This window comes from Leucoraja erinacea, chromosome 17 (assembly GCF_028641065.1).
Source record: "Leucoraja erinacea ecotype New England chromosome 17, Leri_hhj_1, whole genome shotgun sequence".
Taxonomy (NCBI): Eukaryota; Metazoa; Chordata; class Chondrichthyes; order Rajiformes; family Rajidae; genus Leucoraja; species Leucoraja erinaceus.
In genome coordinates, this window is record NC_073393.1 from 17,898,303 (window position 1) to 17,921,161 (window position 22,859).

At 46.0% G+C, this 22,859-nt stretch overlaps 1 protein-coding gene across 3 annotated transcripts in view; it reads left to right on the plus strand.

The window, feature by feature from the left end:
* The window catches only part of LOC129705222 (RNA-binding Raly-like protein), a 546,381-nt gene that overhangs the window by 516,578 nt on the left and 6,944 nt on the right, over positions 1 to 22,859 (plus strand). For 2 of the 3 annotated variants that reach the window (XM_055648693.1, XM_055648695.1), the window contains 2 exons: positions 5,593 to 5,783; positions 10,672 to 10,739. In XM_055648693.1, coding sequence (XP_055504668.1) covers positions 5,593 to 5,783; positions 10,672 to 10,710 — 230 coding nt within the window. In that variant the 3' untranslated portion in view covers positions 10,711 to 10,739. The remainder of the gene's footprint in view (positions 1 to 5,592; positions 5,784 to 10,671; positions 10,740 to 22,859) is intronic. The other variant, XM_055648694.1, reaches the window with a different exon arrangement.

Consider the following 22,859-nt stretch of genomic DNA (forward strand, 5'->3'; position numbering starts at 1 on the left):
CCTCTCTCCACTACTCCAGAGTAGGTTCAACATTTCTCTGCCCTGTACAATTTTCAGATAATGCTCAGATTGTATAGAAAGTATGCAACACAGTCCAGCCCTCCTGCAATGATCAGAATCACCTAATTCATGTTTCTCTTTGCCTAAAGGGGCAGAAATTTGGGTAAACCTCATTGGCACAAGGTTCTGATTTCCCTCTGTTCCCTGCTTCCCTTCCGAGATACGACGTCTCCCAAAATAAACCTCTGTCATCAGCTGTGGCCTCTCAAAGAGCTTCCAGATGAGTGACTTGGACTTCCCAGCACTCCACGCTGAACAGTAGCACCAGAGCTCCTGTCTAGCGAAGCAATGCGTGCACCTGTGTCCACTCTCCTCACACTACCCCTTCAGTTTGCATGCCTTCTGTTGATTTTTTAGTCCAGTAATCATTGTTCCAGAGGTGTAGAGGAAGATGGATCATATTCTAATTTGGTGGGGAAGCAGTCATTGTCATACTTACCATTTGGCCATTAGTTTCTTCGTCTCATAAGACTGAGAGTTCCATAGACACAACTCTGGATCTTGCTGCTTCCAGTTTCCATGCACCTCCCCATGCAGAGAGAGGTTGGTCAGTGAAGTGCAACTCTTGTCCACACGGCAACAGTCAGTGGCATCCTCCGCTGCACCTGCCTCTTTGCAAGCTGCGGGAAAGGTCAGCGTGTAAAAGGAGCTGACGCTGCACTAGGGGTAATTCATGGTGCCCAATTGACCAACCAACTTGCACGTCTTTGTGATGTGTGGGTAAACCGGAGTTCCTTGCGGAAAGTTATACTGGAGAGGGGAGAACATGCAAACTCCACACAGACAGGACTGAAGGTCAGGATCAAACGTGGGTCTCTGAAGGTGTTTTGTAGATGTGCCACAGTGCTTCCTGTAATTTGCAAAAGCCCCATATCCCATCCCAACCCAGACTGGGGCGGAGACTCTGCTCCCTGCCTGACTCACTCAGCCTGAGGTTCTGGCTACTCAGCTGTTCAGTGACACTGAAAGGTTTCTGGTCAGAAAGCAATGTGTCCCTCCGTGGGTGGGAGATCCCAACCCATTCCCCATGGAACTTGCAGTATGGGACTGATCCACTGTATTTCCTAGGTCAGATCTGTGACTCCACATCAGAAACATTGTGTGTTGTGAAGTGTGCAATAAAATTCCCCTGGGCAAACGGCACTCTTACCACAAACACCAAACCATCGGCAACAATCTGCCCTCCCAACACCGCACTATCCCCAAACACTCATCCATCCCCACCCCGAGCACTAAGTTACCCCCTAAACACTGCACCTCCCCCACACACTACAGCCCCCCCCCCCCCCCCCCCCAACACCACACTTCACCCCCACAAACACGAGACCTCCCTCACATATCTGAACCCCTCCCAAACACTGCAGCTCCCACACATATCACAACCTCCACCCAAACACCGCACTGCCCCCCTCCCCCAAAGACCACACAAACCACAACCCCCCCAAAGACCACACTGCCCCATAATAAACACTGCACTGCCTCTGAACACCACACTAGCCCAGAATAGCACACAGCTCCTGATCACCACAGTGTGCCTTATATTTTGATCCTCAAGCACTGCTGCTAAAAACAATTTGAATGTGAAGGACATGCTGGCATTTGCTGCAGGCGGGTTCTTTTTCATTTACATCGCAAATAGCTCGCAAATAGCACTCAATTTCCAATCTGTTGTGCCTAATGTGTCAATTACTTATAACACAGAATCTAATGAGGTAAAATGTTTCCTCCAGGTTTTCTCCACTTTCTCTGCTCCTTTGCTTCTCATTGTGCAGTTCCAGCACAAGCTGTGAGCTGCTCCTGCCTGCCCTTTCACCAAGATCATCCCTCAGCCTCTGCGAGTTAAGTGGGGTATGAACGACCCTGAGCTTCAAGCTCCGGTTTCTCGGCGTCCATATCGCTGCTGACATCTCCTGGACGGACAACACGACAGCGGTCATCAAGAAGGCTCAGCAGCGGCTGCACTTCCTGAGGGTCCTCAGGAAGCACAACCTGGACTCTAACCTGCTGCTGACCTTCTACCGCTCGTCCATCGAGAGCCTGCTGACATACTGCATTACAGCATGGTATGGCAGCTGCACCATGGCAGACAGGGAGAGGCTTCAGAGGGTAACCAGGACAGCGCAGAGGATCATTGGCTGCCCTCTCCCCTCCCTGATGGACATCTACACCTCCCGCTGCCTTAGCAGGGCAAAGAAGATCATCAAAGACAGCTCCCATCCTGCGTTTGGACTGTTCGACCTGCTGCCCTCTGGAAGGCGCTATAGGTGCATCAAATCCAGGACAAACAGACTCAGGAATAGTTGCTTTCCGAGAATTATATCTGCTATAAATTCAAATTCACACATGCACTGACTACACCGCCCAACACGGACTTCCATCTGTATATATGTATATATGAATGTAGCGCCGCAGAATTTGTGCACCTATTCCCCCCCCCCCCCCATCTCCCTTCTGTTTTTTGTTTTTTCTGTCTCTTGTTTTTTTGTGCTAAATTGTATGTATGCACTGAGTACGAGCAGCTTTCAGTTTCACTGTGCATGTGTAGTGACAATAAATGGCATATCGAAATATCAAGACGTGAACCCATGCAATCGGCAACCTGCAATGATTGTTGCCCGTATCTTCCCATGCACCTGCCAGAGGTCTGAGCAGATAGAAAATGGATGCCGGGTTAAAGCAGGATGGGTTTGAGCTGGGTCGAAGAGATGGATTGTAAGAATAGGGTGGAGAAGCTGAAAAGGCTGCAGAAGAAGTGGTGGAGGCAGGTTTGTTGGTATCATTTAAAAATAAATTGGATAGGCATAAGGATGAGAAGGGAATGGAGGGTTATGGTATGAGTGCAGGCAGGTGGGACTAAGGGAAAATAATTGTTTGGCACGGACTTGTAGGGCCGAGATGGCCTGTTTCCGTGCTGTAATTGTTATATGGTTAAGAGATTCACCGGGATGTTACTGGGACTTGAGACTTTTTTATAGGGAGTGGTTGGATGTACTGGTACTTTTCAGAGTTAAGGAAACTGAGATTGATTGAATATACCTCATCAAGTGTACACTCACTGCCCTTTTCCCGGGGCAGAGGAATCTAAAGCTAGAGAGTATTGGCTTAAGGTAAGAGGGAAGAGATTTAAGAGTGGCCTGAGGGGCAACTTTTTCACTCGGAGGGTAGTCCGTATCTGGAATGAACTGCCATAGGAAACAAGTGGATACAATTATGACTTTTGGACAGATATATGGATAGGATTGGTGTAGAGGGATATGTGCCAAATGCAGGAAAATGAGGCTAGCCCAGAAAGCCAACATTTTTTTTTGAATAGTATGGACAAGATGGGCTGCAGGGCATGTTTCTGAAATGTTTAACTCTTTGACTTTATGAAAGTTTAGAAAGGGTTAGGTGATGTACTTCAGAGACCATGAGGAATAACAGTTAAGATAGACACAAAATGCTGGAGTAACTCAGCGGGACAGGCAGCATCTCTGGATAGAAGGAACGGATGATGTTGCAGGTCGAGACCCTTCTTCAGACTGAGAGTCAGGGAAGAGGGACACACAGATAAGGGAGTGTAAGGTGTGAAAACAAGACATCAAAAGAGATGCTGATCAAGGAAAATGTAGAATAGATCATTGTTAGGTGGGAGAAGGTGACAACAAAGCAAACAGATAAAAAATTGAATCGGGGGGACAGTCCGACTTGAACCCTTTCCATTCCCAAAGTCTCTGTGTGTCAGAGGCATCCCACCCTCATGCCGATAACTCTCAGCAGTACCCCGATCGCTGGAAGAGAACCCCACCCAAGCAGACAGCAAGACTCTGCTACCCGGCATATATTGGGGGTTATGTTTTACTAGTGGGGGGAGGTCGGGCGATCAGCAATTGGCTGAGGACTTCAGCAGTCCAGTCCCATTCCTGCTCGATTTGGAGGAAAGTCCAATTAGTTGGTCTTGCCATTACCAATCCATGACCATTGCTGATTCATATTAGTGAAGAAATACTATTCCGGTTTAGATCTAGGAAAGTGGATTAAAAACACCTCCCAGCAATACATCAACCAAAAGTTGAGCTTGCATTTTGATGTGACTTTCGTGGCCTCGGGGGATTTGAAGAACTTCTAGCAGAACTTTGCAGAACTTCTCGCCCGTGTTCACCTTTTCTAAAGAAAGTTGATTAGCAGCCCACTCACTCACAGCAAGATGCTGTGGAGATGAGATTGCTGTTGGCTGAACAATGAAAACTGGCCAGACAGCACAGCTCTCCTTTGAAGTGGATCGTGGGAGTGCAGGCAGGATCTTGTTTTATGTTTGCTTTGTTGCACTACAATCAGTGGGCTGCTTGTTACCAAAGATAGACACAAAATGCTGGAGTAACTCAGCGGGACAGGCAGCATCTCTGGAGAGAAGGAATAGGTGACGTTTCGAGTGGAGACCCTTCTCCAGACTGACGTCAGGGGGGAGGGAGATAGATAGATCTCCTTCTTGCGTATGGCGTGCACAGCCTAAAGTTGTAGGACAACTTGTTCTGTTTGATCTTATTTGATTGTGCCCGCTGGGTTGATTTCATTCGTCGAAACAGGGCGGACCACGTGAAGGTTGCAATCTTCCACCCCAGATAGATAGATAAGGATGCGTGAAGGTGTGAAAACAGGGCAAAGGGAATGGAGATCAAGGAAAATGTAGAATAGATCATTGTTAACTGGGAGAAGGTAACAACAAAGCAAACAGAGATAATACAGTCGGAGACAGTATGACTAGTCGGAGAACTGGGAAGGGGGAGGGATGCACAGAGAGGGAAAGCAAGAGTTACTTGAAGTTAAAGAGGCCAATGTTCATACTGCTGGGGTGTAAGCAGCCCAAGAGAAAGATGACATGCTGTTCCTCCAATTTGCGCTGTGCCTCACTCTGACAATGGAGGAGGCCCAGGACAGAAAGATCAATGTGGGAATGGGAGGGGGAGTTAAAGTGTGCAGCAACTGGGAGATTAGATAGGTTCAGGCGGAGTGAGCGGAGGTGTTCTGCGAACGATGGCCGATCTCGCCAGTCTCGCCGATATACAGGACTGCTTTTTACCCGCAGTTTATCATCTCCTTCACCTCATACCCAAATATACCAAAAAGAAAACAACAATTAACCAACGCTCCTTCACTACGATCCACGCCTCGTGTATCTTCAACCCCCTTTTCAGCAATGAGGCGATGTTCCTTCTAATACCAAGCGACTGAATTCACATCAATGCATTGCTGTTCATTCATCATATCAAGATCATTCTGCATGTGTGGGCTTGGGTGCTCTGGTTTCCGCCCACATCCCAAAGACATAAGGATTGGTAGGCAGTTGGTCACTGTAAATTGCCCCAACTTTGTAGGTTAGTGAGAGATGAATGGAAAACTGCTCTCATGTTGCCTGATACCAGCATAGCTGGAGGTTTGAGAATGGAGTCATGGTGTGGTGTTGACGTTCACCTCAGACCCACCGACGGCCTGTGGGCCTTTCTCTGTCGACCAGGGACTGGAAATAAAACTGTAATGCCCGTCATTTTGCAGAGCCAAAGGCAGACATCACCGCGACACCAAAGCACAACTCGGGTGAAGAGATGGCTGACAATGCGGACGATGCCACAGCGGACGAGCAGACAGAGGGGGACACGGTGGATGGAGGAGAGCTGGAAGATGAGATCCTTGAGGAGGGCGAAGGAGTGGAGGATGATTTTGACGAGGAAGGCACAGATGAGCTGGTAAGCGTAGCCTGAGGTGGTACCAGTGTGGTGAAGGGATACTGGCACTCATCCTGTCACTGTATAGTTACTATTCTGTTTTATTTATTCATTCTCAGTGTCTGAATGTCAGTAACAAGGCCAACATCTATTACTCTTCTGTAATTGCCTTAAACAGATGGGTGGTGAGTTGCCCTCTTGAACAGCCACAGTCCCTCTGATAAAGGTGCTCTCACGATGCCTAAGGGGAGGAGTTATAGGAATTTGACCAAGGCAGTGAATGACTGGCATTGCATTTTGCAGACAGGATGCTGTGTGATTTGGAGGGGAACCAGCAGGTGGTGGTGGTCCCTTGCCACTCCCATTATCCTTGGTGGGAAGGGTCTCCAGTTTGGGAGGTGCCATTGCAATGGGCTGATTGAGTTCACTTTGTTGACAGAAGAGTATGTAGGTGCTGCCATAGGGAGTGACAAGCAATCTGCTAGAGCAACTCAATGGGTCAAGCAGCTTCTGTAGAAAGGATTGGTGTAAGGAATAGTCAACATTTCGATTGAAACGCTGAATCGGGACTGAGAGAGGAGAGGGAAGGGAGCCAATTTAAAGAGGTGAGAGGGAAGGTTGAGACAGGGACCAGCAGATGATAGTAAACCGTGGAGGGGTGAGGGATGACAGGTAAATGAGGCCAACTGGAGATGGGACTGGAGCTCGTAGACAGAGGCAGGTGGGTGACAGAGAGAACCAGGTAAGAGTGAAGGTGGAGCTAAAAGGATGATAAGCAAGAACACAAAGGCTGAAAGTGCTGGAATCTGACGTGTGAGGAAGGTGCTCATGTTGCAGATGGTGCACCCTGCTGCCATCGTGCACTGGTGGTGAAGGAATCGGCTGTTGCCAAAAATCACCTCTCTGAAAACAGAGAAAAGAACTCCATAGATGGGTGGAGAATGGACTGTGTTAGAAGTGGGGAGAGAAGAGGATTGCAAAGAGGGTGGACTGCAGAGAGAATGGAGAGCAGCAGGGAACTGTATTGAAGAGTAGCAATAGACAATAGGTGCAAGATAGGTCATTCGGCCCTTCGAGCCAGCACCGCCATTCACTGTGATCAATGTTGATCATCCAAAATCAGTACCCCGTTCCTGCCTTCTCCCCATATCCCTGACTCCGCTATCTTTAAGAGCTCTATCTAACTCTTGAAAGCACCCAGAAAATTGGCCTCCACTGCCTTCTGAGCCAGAGAATTACTACAAATTCACAGCTCTCTGGGTGAAAACGTTTTTCCCCATCTCCATTCTAAATGGCCTGCCCCTTATTCTTAAACTGTGGCCCCTGGTTCTGGACTTCCCCCAATATCGGAAACATGTTTCCTTCCTCTAGCATGTCCAATCCCTTAATAATCTTATATTTTTCAATAAGATCACCAATCATCCTTCTAAATTCCAGTGTATACAAGCCCAGTAGCTCTATTCTTTCAACATATGGCAGTCCCGCCATCCCGGGAATTAACCTCGTGAACCTACGCTGCACTCCCTCAATAGCAAGAATGTCCTTCCTCAAATTTGGAGACCACAACTGCACACAATACTCCATGTGTGGTCTCACTAGGGCCCTATACGACTTTGCTCCTATGCTCAGCTCCTCTTGTTATGAAGGCCAACATGCCATGAGCTTTCTTCACTGCCTGCTGTACCTGCATGGAGTGGAGAGTGGATTGTACAGAGACTGGAGAGCGAGGGGACAGTATTGAATGGTAGACAGTGGACTATATAGAGAATGGAGAGCAGGGGGGGGGGACTGTACTGAGGGGTGAAGAGTGGACTGTATAGGGAGGAACTGCAGGATTTACTGCAAATTCATATATTTCAAATATTAAGAGAAGCTCAATAACCAATGCTCTTATGACAAAAGAAATCGAGAAGGAACAATGGAGTGGAAAACAAATGTCTTCAAATGTTTGTTTCTTTATCAAAGTTCCATCAGACTCAGGAACATTTGGTGATCAAATTCTCTATCATTTCCAAACATTAGGCTGTCTAACCCGAAGCTGATGCTCCAGGTTCATTTGCTAACGAGCTTAATCTTTCTATTGCTCACATCCGTGCAGAACATGCACACACAGTTTCCCTGCATTATTAGATGCAATCAGTTGCAATGGAGTGTTCAATGTCCCATTGTGGGTCACACACAATCAGTTCAGTTGGTGGAAGCTGCTGCGTGCAGAAGCTAGACGCCCAGATATGAGGAGCTGGGAGGGTTACGCTGACCAACACGTGTAAAGTTGGAACAGTTCCTGTAAGAAGCTATTGCGTGGGTTTTGCCTTACATCATGTCGCAGACAGCTGTTCTGGCAAGCTCTCGGCTCCCGCTGTTCCTGGCCATTATAGCGGAGGGTGAAATTGGCCATCGGATGCCTGTGAGGCTGAACACATTTGTTCACAATTATAGCAAGTTGCCCTCGTCCCCAATAAAAGCAGAAAAGGCTGGAAATGCTCTTCACGTCAGGTGACACTTGTGGAAGGAGAAATAAAGGTCGCATTTCGGCTTGGTGAAACTCTTCCAACCATGAATCTTCAACTTGAAAAGTAAATTGTTTCTCTTTACACTGGCACTACCATTTCCAGCATTTTCTGTTTTTGTTTCATATTTCTAGTCAAGGTAGTTTTTGATTTTTAATCACTGACGCCCCCCCCCCCCCTCGCTCCCGTCTTTGCAGCCCCCTCGCTCCAAGCATTCAGAGGCATTAAGCTTTCAGAGTTGCCCTACAATCAGCCATCCTTTACATTCCCACCAACAATCCTTCCCACTGACTGAACATAGAAACATAGAAACATGAAAAATAAGTGCAGGAGTAGGCCATTCGGCCCTTCGAGCCTGCACCACCATTCAATATGATCATGGCTGATCATCCAACTCAGTATCCTGTACCTGCCTTCTCTCCATACCCCCTGATCCCCCCCCCCCCCCCGATCCCTTTAGCCACAAGGGCCACATCTAACTCCCTCTTAAATATAGCCAATGAACTGGCCTCAACTACCTTATGTGGCAGAGAATTCCACAGATTCACCACTCTCTGTGTGAAAAATGTTTTCCTCATCTCGGTCCTAAAAGACTTCCCCCTTATTCTTAAACTGTGACCCCTTGTTCTGGACTTCCCCAACATCGGGAACGTAATGTGTCAGCCTTGTCACTGAATCAGAGACTTAGAAACATAGAAAGATGGGTGCAGGAAGAGGCCATTCAGCCCAATGAACTGGCTTCCACTGCCTTCCGTGGCAGAGAATTCCACAGATTCATAACTCTCTGGGTGAAAAAGTTTTTCCTCCTCAGTCCTAAATGGCCTTACCCATTCTTAAACTGTGACTTGAGTGTTCAGGTCCTGTGGAGTGCCCATACTTGTATTCGGATTGACTGCTGCACTTCCTGCATTTTCACAGCGACTATATGCGATTCCAACGCACACAAGAACATGCGATATAAATTCCTTCTTCAATTCCTGTGAGTCAAGCCTTCTGCATATTATTTATCAATTAAGGTTAAGCCTTGTAAATTGTTACATCCACCCCCGTCAATATCAAGGCCAGTCAGGGGAGAACCTTGCTATAGTTAGCAAGAGTCAGCATCAACTTGGGGCAAGCGCTGTGCTCACTATGTTAACAACTGCTTGCATCAATTTTCCCATCACAGAACCATTCTTGAAGCCCCCTCGGTCTTTGGAGTGTCCGTGCATTCTCTGTCGCTCTTACAGGGGAGCAGAGATAAGTGCTAGACGGGAGAATGTTGTGTGAGGGGTGGATGGCATCCTCCCACTGTTGGGCTAATTTAAATCCTGCAAGACCAGTGGTAAATGACTTACATGTTGAGCACTGTGAATCAGTATGAGCACTGCACATCAGCCAAGTTTAAAAGGTATTTAATAGTAGGCCCATCTCCGCCTGTGATGGTTCTCCAGCGATTTAAATGTTAGGCCATAAGCTCTCTTGCACATAGACAGTTGTCTCTCGCAGCCCTGGGCTATTAAGCTGAGCTTTCATCATTAGAGCAATTTGAAGAGGAAATTGTTTTTCGTGGATGATGAGAAGTAGGGGACATAAAATATTGCATGAGCTAAATTTAAATATCTCGTTTCCCCTGAGTGAGACTCGTTCTAATTGCTGTTTTATTTCTTTAGTCGATGTTTAAGTGTTATATTTAGCAAGTGCTTCACGTGCCACTGCTGGTTTAGTTGACTTCTTCCCTGCAGGCACTGGTATGTTCTGCAGGTGTCATTACCTCGCCAAAGCCTGCACTCTGCAGGCCCTCAGCTTCTTGACCACTCAGCAGGGCAGGGTCAGTAACTGCCCTGTGGCAAGGGGCGGTCGAGAAGAAAGAAGCTGAAGACAGAGCCACCTGGCAGATCCCCTGGGTATTACTGAGCAAATCAGAGAGAATTGCTCATTGGCTTCTTCTGAAACAACCATGTTCGATCCTGGCCTCCATTGCTGTCTGGGTGAAGTTTGCACGTTCTCCCTGTGACCGGATGGGCCTCCCCCCCCCCCCCCCCCAGGTTTGTCTGCGTTCCTCCCATGTCCCAAAGACGTGCCAGCTAGAAGGTGAATTGACCGGAGTAAATTGGCCCACGGTGTGAGTGGGTGACAGGATAATTGGGGAGAGAATGAGGTACAGGGAATTAAATAATTGGATTGATGGGAATGCGCACAGAGACAGCAAAGACTTGATGGGCAGGATGGCCTTAAGTGTTAAGTAAAGAGTAGTACTATATTCCACCTCTGAGTCACTACCCCTCTCATATCAGCGTTGTGTGGTTTGAGGCAAAGCTCCAGATTTGGGATCCAAGTGCATGTCCTTGCAGAGACTTCCTGTGCATTAACTGTGCTCTTTCTCCCCCAATCCTCCCCTCGTCTTTTCTTTCTTCTAGATGAATAACCATACTCCGGATACACCCGACACACAATAGAAACAGACCTTGCGAGCAGCAGGGTTCAGGTTCGTTATTTTCCTATAGCTGGTCTAAATGCTATTTGAGGAGTGGTGGTGGGGGGGGGGGGGGGGGGGGATGGGGGGTTAGTGTACAACTTGAAGTTTCCTGCCTGTGTTCCCTGACCAGAGATCGATGGTGCAATCAGCATCACTTTACATGGACAAGAACATTGAGCCACCGACTACTGTTGGGAGCTTCCAGACGCACGGTGAAAGACAAATTTCACTTAGTTGTTGCTTCAGCACTGATGCTGGCAACTGGGACGGCCTTGGTTGAGCACTCTCATGGCAAGGCAGGGGTTGCCTTGCCGAGATATCAATCGCAAAGTGCTGTTTACGTCAGTGCTGACAGCAGCGCAGCTTCTGCCAATCACCCCCCCCGGCACCACAGCAACTCAGTAACTGGAGTAACAGGCAGCATCTCTGGATAGAAGGAATGGGTCAAAACCAGGCTTCTCTCAGGTGTAAACACCATAACACCAATGTGCGGCATGGGGGCACAACAGTAGAGTTGCTGCCTTGTAGCGCCAGAGCCTCGGCTTTGATCCAGACTACAGGCGCTTGTCTGTACAGAGTTTGTACGTTCTCCCCGTGACCGCGTGGGTTTTCTCCAGGATTATCGGTTTCCTCCCACACTCCCAAGACGTGTAGGTTTGTGTGTTAATTGGCTTGGTATAAATGTAAATTGTCCCTAGTGTGTGTAGAATAGCGTCACCAGAGTGCGGGAATCGCTGGTTAGCGTGGACTCGGTGGACCGAAGGGCCTGTTTCACGCTGTATCTCGAAACTAAAACTAAACTGAACATAGACCCTTTTCCAATTTCACTGCTCTCTGGGTGACAGTACTAGTACTTATTTTACATTTTAACTCTTCCGAGTCAATTATTGCCTCCTTTTCCCACCTCCACCCACCCCCCCACACACAATCTCTCTCCACCTAATGTGCTACCCCTGGCAGGCGCCCCTCTCTCCTAAATTGCTGCCCTCTTTCTGACAACCATTGCCCCCTCAATCCTACCCACCTCAGCAAGCCTCTATCTTCTAACCTCACCCAGGTTAGGATAAATACCCACAACTTTACGGCACGATCTCTGCCACTAATCGCCATGGGGAAATTGTATTGAATTTGGGGGAACCTCTGATGCTAATGATCCCAATGGTGCTGTAGAGAGAGAGAGAGAGAGAGGGACAATCATTTGAGTCCCTGAGCTGCGTTTGTCTAACACTTTATGCCCAGGGTTTTCCAGACATTGACCTCATTTCTGCTCTGTGGGATTTTACCATGTCACAGCCAATTTGTACGTTATGGATGTTGAATGCACACGATTGCCTGCGGAATACTGCAGAATTTAAGGCTGCTATATAAATGCAGCCGCCCTCTCCTTAAAATAGTTGTGAGTGCCTGAATGGTCCTGCTAGTGGCAAATCTACGCACCTGGTGAGACACTGGAGACTTTGGAACACCAGCAAGGAGTTCTGTCGCCTCAGGATAGTCACTTGCCGTGGTCTTTGACAGTTGATGTCTTAGAGACTGATTGTGGATTAATTGCTAAAGTCTGGCATGACCTCAGCAGGGGTGGGGGGAGTGATTTTCAGGGGTGATATACTACATGGTGTTATTACTCTGTCCTAGTGTTGACAGTGTTAAGTCACAGGTCCTCACGAACCCGGGTGGATCTGCGATTTATCTCACTGTCCTATGACCCTGCTTTAAATCTGATGGATAGAGTGATAGGGGAGTCTTCACAGTTGGGTGGCCATGTGAGTGATGGGAAAGTCAGCCTGTTGTCAGCTGGATATAGACCAACACAACAAACTCGCCACTCACTCAGTACTAATTGGCATCAGGCAGCTGGTGGGGAAATAAGAGCAGTGCAGTGGTGCAAGAGGAAGCTCTCTTACAAAGCTGTGTCTTAGGCAAGTAAGTGAACATTTACTCTGTATCTAAACCTTCATCTATCCTGAAGTGTATGATGGAAGAGTGTAGAGGGGGCTTTCCCTGTATTTGACCTGCACTCCACATGTCCTGGAGGTTTCGAATGGAGTTGCGTAGAGGAAGCTTTATTGCACATCAAACTCATTTTGTGTTTATGCCGAGTGCTTAATGGAACAATAGAGGGGAAGCCATATTTTGCATCACGTTGCACCTGCCCTGATGTTCGCAACAGGTTCCTAGAACAGCTTGAATGTAAGATTTTACAAAAAGAGGAAACCCTCAATGATGTGAGCCTGGAACTTCTCGGAGACTGGCCACAACATATGCCTTGCCCTCCATTCAATATCTGATCTTGGCCTCAGTCCCACTTTCCTGCCTGTTCTCCAGATACCCCTATCGATCATGAATCTATCACCTTGAATATGTCATCCCCTCAGCTCTCTGGTGTAAAGAATCAAAGATTCACAGCTCCCTGAAAGGAAAGATTCCTTTTCATCTCCATTTTAAATGGGTGACTCCTTTAATCTGAAGCCGTACACCCTTATATGATCCTCTCAATAGGATCTCAATATCAGCCTTTAGGATCAGATCCATTTCAATTGAATCACCTTCAATCCAATGAGTGTAGGGCCAACCTGCTCAATTATTCCTCATAAGACAATCCCTTCATCCCAGCAATCAATCCTGTGAGCCTTGTCTTGTCCACTTTCTCAATTAAGTAGAGCTAAACTGTGTTCACTGCTCCAAATGTTGGTCTCACTAACATCCTATATCAATGTAGCAGGAGCCACAGACCAAGAAAACAGTCCCTTCGATCCACGGTGAAAAGGATAGAATTGGTGAAGGGAGTCATTGGGTGGAGCAAGAGATGGAAGAGCTGTTTGAATGGAATGATCAGAGGATTAGGAACCAAAAAACCTGCAGATGCTCGAAACCTGAAAATAAAACAGCAAATGCCATAAACACTCAGCAGGTCAGGCAGCACGTGTGGAAAGAGGAACAGCGTGTTTCAGGTTAAAACGGGCTTCAGTGTGAATATGTAGCTCCTTAATTAAGAAATAATGAAATTGTTGAGTCCTCTTGGTGTGATTTCAGTAACATCCTGTACCATTACAGCAAAACGTACCATTATATTGCATTCCCCTCACAGCAAGGGCCGACAATCAACTCATCGTCCTAAATCTTGCTACTTTTTGTGTACTACAGGGGAGTTGCAGAGTGGGTCGACAATTGTTTCCATCTTTGACTCCCCTTGTCTTCAACCTGAAATTTCATCTGTGCCACAGATGTTGCCTGACCGACCGGGTTTTTCCAATGTTTTTTATTATGTCAAGAGGGTTGGAACCTGGAGGAGGTGGGGTCTCAATGGAGGCATTGCGGGGCAGTGGTGGGGAGGGGAGGGGGACGTGTTGGTGCAGGGCAGGAGAAAGCCAGGAGAACACAAGGTAGGTGAAGCTTCCTATAGCAAGCTATGCTGGGAAGACCAGCAAGGGTCACTGCCAGGTCAACTCAGTCCAGGTTCCCGACGGTGCTACAGAAGGAATATTGAGCAGAGAGTGACATCATTTCAGGAAACCCTGAAGCAGAATCACATTAATCGCACAGGGATAGCTCGTGCCCTGTCAGATTTATGGAGAGATGCACTTCATTCTCGAAATTGATTTCCAATTGTACAGCTAAAATAAGCAGTGCCTTGCAATTGAATTTCTCGACTGTTACATTTCGATGAATTTCACAAAATCTCCATGGAAATTTAAGCTTTATGCACGATAAAACCAGGAATAAATCTGCCGAGCAAAAAAACAAAAGTGCTGGAGGAGCTCAGTGTTGCATCTGTGGAGGGTAACGGACAGAAGATGTTTCAGGTTGGGAACTTCCTTCAGACTGATGGAGTTGGGTGCAAAGCTTTTAGAGAGAGGTCTGGGTCGGGCAGACCCTGGCAAAAGATAGGTGGGTTTTGCTTGGTAGATGGATGGAGCAAGTGACAAAGACTGGGGATGAAAAAGAGACAAAATGTTGTCACTTAAGCAAGACATGCAGGAGGGAAATGGTAAGCCAGGGGGGAGAGATATGGGCAGAAGTGGACAAGAGGAGGGGAAAGGGGGGGATTAAAGGGAAATGGGAGACTCGTGGTTAGAAAGAGTAGGAGATGAGCATTCATTCATTGGTCATGAGTCTGTCCACAGATGTTAGTGGTGGTGAACCTGTGAAATTCATTGCTAAGTCATTGGGTATTTTTAAGGTGGTGATTGGCAGATTCTTGATTGGTAATGGTGTCAAGGGTTATGGGGAGAAGGCAGGAGAATGGGATTGAGCGGGAAAGATAGATGCCATGATTGAATGGCGGAGTACTCGATGGGGCAAATGGCCTCCTGTGACTTATGAACTTATGTTGCCTGAGATTCCCCCACCACTTCGATTTTTGCTAAAGATTCAACCTCTGCAGTCAATATGTCTGCATTCTCGTGCTTAACGCTGGTGAAAAATGGCAAGGTTCCCTCCCTTCACCTGACCTCCAACTACATGATGGGACTGCGCTGAAATAATTCCGGTGTGGAATTCTCTTTGCTCCCTGTGGTTCCCGATCAAATATGCAGGAGAGGCAGCGAGTGGCCTGGTTACTCGTCCTGCAGCAATGAAATAAAGTGGCACTGCCAGAAATAAACCAGCACCTCATCACTCCCCAGCCCTTTACAGTGACAGAACCACTCATTTGAAATGGGTTCACGTCTCAATTTAAGTAAATGCCACTTAGACGTATAATGTTACTGCACAGAAACTGGTCCTTCGGCCCACCATAACCAGGCTGACCTTTTGCCAATCAACACAAATCTCGTTCTCCCACATTAGGTCCGTATCCATCTATGCATTTGCTATTTACGCATCAAGTGCCTCTTTAACATAGTAATTGTATCTGAGGCTGAATTTATAGATATAGCTCTTAGGGCTAACAGAATCAGTGGATATGGGGAGGCAGCAGGAACCAGGTACTGATTTTGGATGATCAGCCATGATAATATTGCATGGTGGTGCTAGCTCGAAGGGCCAAATGTCCTACTCCTACACCTATTTTCCTTGTTTCTATGTATCTAATTCTAACATTTCCTCTGGCTGTGCTTTCCAGATATCAACCACTTTATGTGTAAATAAATGCTTATCCCTCAGATCCCCTTTAAAACTCCTTCCGTTAAACCGATGCCCCCTTTTTGATACACGTTTTTTGTCAAAGGAAAAATATTCTATCCAATTGTTACATAGAATATTTATGATCTATGCCTTTTATTATCCTATATATTGAAATCTGACTTTCCTTCAGTCTCCTTTGCTCCTGGGAAAACAAGCCCAGCTAATCCAATCTCTCCGCTTAACTAAAATCTTCCAAACCAGGCAACATCCTGACGAATCTCATCTGCACTATCTTCAACACAATCATGCTCTTCCTATGGTCTGCAGTGTAGTGACCTGAACTGCTTACAGTAATCTGTGCAATCTAAACATTGCTTTGATATTTTTTTCTCTCCTGAGACTGCAGATGATATTAGAAACATAGAAAACAGGTGCAGAAGGAGGCCATTTGGCCATTATGATCATGGCTGATCATCCACAATCAGTAACCGTGCCTGCCTTCTCCCCATATCCCATGATCCTGTTAGCCCCTAGTGCTCAATCTAACTCTTTTAAATTAATCCAGTGAATTGGCCTCTACAGCCTTCTGCGGCAGAGAATTCCACAAATTCACAACTCTCTCGGTGAAAAAGTTTTTACTCATCTCCGTTTTAAATGGCCTCCCTTTATTCTTATATTGTGGCCCCTGGTTCTGGATTCCCCCAACATTGAGAACATTTTTCCTGCATCTAGCTTGTCCAGTCCTTTTATAAGTTTATATGTTTCTATAAGATCCCCTCTCATCCTTCTAAATTCCAGTGAATACAAGCCCAGTCTTTCCAATCTTTCCTTGTATGACAGTCTCGCTATCCCGAGGATTAACCTCATGAACCTACGCTGCACTGCCTCAATAGCAAGGATGTCCTTCCTCAAATTAGGAGACCACAACTGCACACAATACTCCAGATGTGGTCTCACCAGAGCCCAATACAACTGCAGAAGAACCTCTTTACTCCTACACTCAAGTCCTCTTGTTGTGAAGGCCAACCTGTCCCTAGTCACCCGGCAACCTCCTAGCATCCTCTTCGCAGTTAAACTGCCACCCAGCCTTGTGTCATCTGCAAATTTGCTTGTGTTAATTTTAATTCCATCATCTAAATCATTAATATATATTGTAAATAGTTGCGGCCCCAGCACCGAGTCTTGCGGCACTGCACTAGCCACTGCCTGCCATTCTGACAGGGACCCGTTTATTCATACTCTTTGTTCCCTGTCTGCCAACCAACTTAAGATTTACGTTTCTTCAATTGACCTTTATAGAATAAGGCTACAAATTGTTTATCTTGTAAAGGCATCAATATGTAAAGAGTGTTTTAAATTTAACAATGCATACGAATATTAATGATGCAATCCAAAATAAGTGTGTCTATTTTCCATCTCTGAATGATTGCTCAGATCCCTGTGGACTTTGAATAAATGGTTTAGTGAATAGTTTTGAAAAGATAATAACTTTCTATTTCCTGTAATACAATAGATGTCATGAAGTTATTGATGGAATATCACCAGCAAGATAAATTGCCCCCTTCAATGGTTCAGTGAGGGAGGCCTTGTGCTATGTTGTGCTGCCCTTCCTCCTCAGATAGCCTAAACCAAACTGCTAGAAGTGGCCTGTGGGACCATTTTAGTACAGTAAATGGGCGAAGAAGAGGAATGGGGGGGGAGGGGAGGGGAGTGGGGGTTATACAAAGAATGCAAAGACTGGATTAGAAAAGGTTTTGTGAGTAGAGTAAAAGGCCTGTCCCACCAGCATGCGACTGCATGCGGCGAGCGCGACCTAGCGTGGTCGCTTGAGCCGTACGGCCTCGCGGGGCTGGTCCCACTTCGATCGCTGGAGCCGTATGGAGTTGTGCAGGGCTGGTCCGGACATCGCGCAGGGCTCCGAAAAACTGACACTGTCCAAAAATCACGCGCGGCAACGGCCTGTCGGCCCGCAACCGCATTGAGGCCGTACGCAGCGCCTCAACAGGCGTACGCAGCGTCTCGATGCCGTACGTAGCGTCTTGACGCCATACGTAGCATCTTGATGGCGTACGCCTATCGCGTGGTGTTGCGCGCTGCCGTAACCGCCCGACGCCGTGCGACGTCCAAATTCAGTCGGCTCGCCTCCTGCCCAGCTGATAGGTAAGTATGATGTCGGGACCAGCTCCAGATGGGTCCGCGGTTGGAAGTGGGACCGGCCCCGCGAGGCCGTACGCCTCAAGCCACCACGTTTGGTCGCGCTTGCCACATGCTGGTGGGACAGGCCCTTAAGGGTGATAAATATGTGCTGGAGGCACGTTAGTTGGAATGAGAGCCAAAGTAAACACTCTCCATACAAATGCATGGAGTATTAGCAACAGTAAGCATTGACAAAGACAAATCCTATGTTAGTCCCCATAGCACGAGGATTTAAATGTAGGAGCAAGAACTTCTTGCTATAATTATAGAGAATCTTGGTGAAACGCATTTGGAACATTTTGTGTAGTTTTAAGAAGGAATATTCTCATCGCAGAGTCTTCTCAAGAGGGTTCTTGTGCAGTGATGCGAAGGTTGACCAAGGTAACTCCTGGAATGGCAGTGCAGTTGTATGGGGAAAAGTTGGGTCGACCTTGAGTCATAGGGTTAAATAGCATAGAAAGATGACCTTCGGCCCAAATTGTTCATGTCGACCAAGTTGGCATTCTGGACAGGTACCACTTCTGTGCATTTGGCCCATATCCCTCTAAACGCATCTTACCCATATACCTGTTGAAATGGCACGTCACTGGTTAGAACAATGAGAGGGGCTGTAATTGAGGGGATCCAACTTGAGCTAACAGCATTTTGATAGATCTAGACAGACTAAGCAGGGAGGACGTTTTTTCCTGGCTGGACTAAGTAGAAGATGGGGGTCACCGGTTTACATGGTATAGATTTATGACTGAGATGAGGAGAGACTTCTTCACTGAGAAAGAGGTGAGCCTATGGAACTCACAACCACATATGGCTGTGGAGGCTGAGTTGCTGAATAATGTTAAGCAGATTGATAAATTCCCAGATGCAAAAGATTAGGGAGAGTACAGGAATGTGTTATAATAATGGATAAATCTACTGCTGACTTTGAACATTTTCATTGCAACTAGAACGGTTTTAAACTGCATCACCTGATCCTGCGCTCTGGCAATTTTACCCTTGCACTGTTCGTTTTACTTCCATAAGGCCTTAATGGACTTGCGTATATAATGACTTGGTTTGACTGGATAACACGCAAGTAAAGCTTTTCAATATATCTTGGAACACTTGACAGTAATAAAACAACACCAATAACAAACACTGAACATAATGAGAACCTCAGAAAGAGATGAATCTGTGAAACTGTCAATCACATACGGCTATAAAGACCGAGCTGCTGAATAAATTGAAGCAGATTGATAAATTCCCAAATGCAGGTTTAAGGAGAGTACAGGAATGTGATATTGTAATAAATAATCAGCCATGATTGCATTCAAGGGCAAAATAGTCTCAAATGTCCTGCCCTTTTTTTTGTATTATCTTTATTTCTATGAAGAGATGTAGTCAACTGCAGGTGCATATGTAAATTGGCCAGCGTGCCATGGTAGCCATATCTGAGATAAGGAAGGATATAGAAGGGGGAGTAGTAGTCTTCCTGATCAAGGACGAGCCAACTCCAGGATATAAGAAGGAAAGATGGCGTATGAATAGAATTAAGAACCTAGAAAGCATTTAGTTCTCAAAATCCCTTCGGGTAGCAATTGCTAAGTGGTAGAATGCATTAATTCAGTAATTGGCCAAGCATGCAGTGAAGGCAATGTAGTATTAATGGGGAATTTCACTTCCAAATAAATGAGGATCTGCTCATGTTAGGAAATGCACAAGACCTGGATCCATCAAGAAAGCAGATTCACAAAAAATAAGTGACAATTGAAGCATTAGATTTAATTAGCTGCCTGTTAGTGTGATTTCATTTATTGAAAAGTAAGTCTAGTGCAATGTTTAAAAAGGAAGAAGTGCAGAACAGTTACTAACATTCCAGGTTTAATTAAGGATTTCTCTGGGATCACTCGGTCAACTCACTAAATTGATCAATGGATAATATGGTAGGGCAAGAAGAGTAGGAGACATCATGACATTGGGCCTGCTCTGCCTAAGGGTCCAGTACCTAGAAACTAGACCAATGTGTGCATTTGTTTATGGCATGATTTAGAAATGCTTTGCACGTGGTTGGATTATGCTAACCATCATCTCATTCTCAGGGTCAAATATAGATCATCGGGGATTGGCTCTGGCACTTCCAGGTGTGATGCATTTAGGTCTGATGTTTGTCTGGCATCAGACAGGCATCTACTGATGCTATCCAGCAAGCTGTGGCCATTTCCATGCAAACTGCCAGATAAAGGCGTGACCTGCCACTCCTTGGGGATTTGCTTACCTGACCCATTTCTATATGCTCCACTTTGCCCCATGCACGTCACTGTGAATGGTCACAGTATCTCTGCATTGTGTGTCCCAGCACAGGAGGTTCCCATCACTAGCTCTATGATGAGCCTGGAACTAATCGTAACTCGCGGGTTACTGGCACAGGGACCCAGGTGCACCACTCCTCCCCATTTCCCCTCATCTTCAGGGGCAGCTTTTTATCCCCCTGCCCTGTGGCTACCATAGAGAGTGTACATGCTTTTCAGCAGTCATTGCAGAAGTATCACAGCAACAGTGTGCACTGTCAGCAAGGAGCACCCAGGTAGACGTACAGGTGCAAATAGCCCCAAAGATTATTTCACTGGATTTTTTCACCAAGGCAGGACAGCACATTGGGGCAGTTGCTGGAGCCATTATCTCACAGCTCCAGCAATCTGGGTTCAATCCTGACCTGTGTTTATGTGGCGTGTGCATGTTTTCTCTGTGACCCTAGTTAGACTTCTTCTGGAGGATGTGTTTTCCTCTTACATCCTAAAGACGTGTGGGTAGGTGGGTTAATAGGCTGCTGCAAATTGCTCCTGGAGTGTAGGTGAGTGATAGAATCTGGGAAGTGAGTTGATAAATATGTGAGGAGGATGGAGTGAGATTCCTGAAGGATTAATTTAAAGGGGTGGTTGATGATCGACACAGGTTTGGTGGGCTGAAGGGCCTGTGTCCAGGCTGTACGGCAACATGAAGGTTCCGAACTTTGTTATTGCAGATCACCAGACTGGGTACTCACTTAGTGCATCAAGAAAGGGCATCCTCTAGTTTCTAAGCAATTAAATCCCCTGGGCAAGAAAAGCAGCCACTGGCAACTACAGAGTCAAAGGAGCCATAAAAGGAAGAAGCACCAAAGAAATGCTTGCACAACTGAAAGAAATACAAAGACCAAGAAAAAGTTGGCCTGAAGAAGGGATTCGACCCGAAACGTTGCCTATTTCCTTCGCTCCATAGATGCTGCCTCACCCGCTGAGTTTCTCCAGCATTTTTGTCTACCTTCGATTTTCCAGCATCTGCAGTTCCCCCTTTAAGAAAAAGTTGGAAAACAGTTTGTAAGGATTTCAGCAACATTCCTGGGACATCAAATATAAAAATTCAGATGTGTTAAATAAGCACTTTATATTGGTATTGGCAGTGCCAGATATCTTGAGTAGAGTAATACTTGCATCAAGTACGGTGGCTTACCCAAAGTTAATGTCAGGAAAGTTGCAATAATAGAGGAAATATCAGCAAAAGGCAATACAGTAAATCTCCAGGGCCAGTTGGCCTCCAAGGCAGGATTTCAAAGAAGATTGTTATTTAGGGTAGATAATTACATTTTAGATGGATTGGGAAATGGGGACTGACACAGAAGTGCAATTGAGGCCTGGGGCAGATCAGTAATGGTTGCATTGAATGGCATGGTTGGGTTGAGAGGCCAAGCAGGACACTCCTTCCCCTCCCTACCTGCATTTGTGTGTGATAGTCTAGCTGTAACATTCCAGTGGAAAGAGAGATGGTTCATGTTTCTCAGAGTTAAAGGCATCTCGAGCCTGAACCATAGAGTTAATGTTTCAGGTTCGAGGTGCCTTTAACTCTGAGAAACATGAACCATCTCTATTTCCACTGCAAATTCTCTCTGCAAATACTGTCTGGCTTGCAGAGTGTTTCCAATATTTTCTTCTTTTTGTGTTTGAATTAAAATATGTGCATTTTTTAAAAAACGTTCATTACCATTTTCCACTAAACTCTATTCAGGAACTGTTCCTTCAGATTAGAAAACTCTGTCTATCAATTCACTATTTAAGAAAGGTGCGAGAAAAAAAACAGGGAATTATAGACCAATTAGCTCCCCATCTGTTGCTGGAAAATGAGCAGTCTGTAATTTGAGTGACAGAACACCTCGTCAATTTTTAACTGATGAGAAAGAGCAGGCTAAGATTTTAAAGGATATGTTTCATCTCCCGAACTTTAGAAATGATTTTTGTTGCAGACAATGGAATACCTCTGGATGTTATGTATATTCAGTTCAGTCAGGCATTTGAATAAAGTCCTTCATAGTAGATTGTTAGCTGAAGTTTGAGAATTTGGAGGCATGCTGTTGACGACGGGAAAAAACTGTCTTTGTGGCAGGAGATAGAGAATGAGAAATGGAATGAGCAGGTATGTATCAGTATAGGTAATTATGGGGATCTGTGTTGATGGTTAAATAATTTACTTATTTATTAACATATAAGATAGGAAAACCACACATCGAGATCAGTGGATGGCACACAAAATAGGCAATGTTGTGAGCAGTGTAGAAGGAAGCACTGAATTCCAAAGGACAAGAAGGTTAATTAACCGTGCAATTGCAATTCATCGCGGGCCGAGTGCGATGTCCACTGAAAAGAACAGAAAGTGTGCTTTCCTGATGATTACAAGATAAGAACACTGGATACCCAAAGAGATTTAGGATTCCTTGTACATGGATGGCTGAAGTACAAAAGAAGTTACAGCAAGCAATGAAAAAGGGGAATGCAAACCTGGCCATTGTATCTGGAGAAAGAAAATAAAAAGAGGATAGAGATTTTGAAAGGAGCATATAAAACCTGAGATGGATCACGTCCC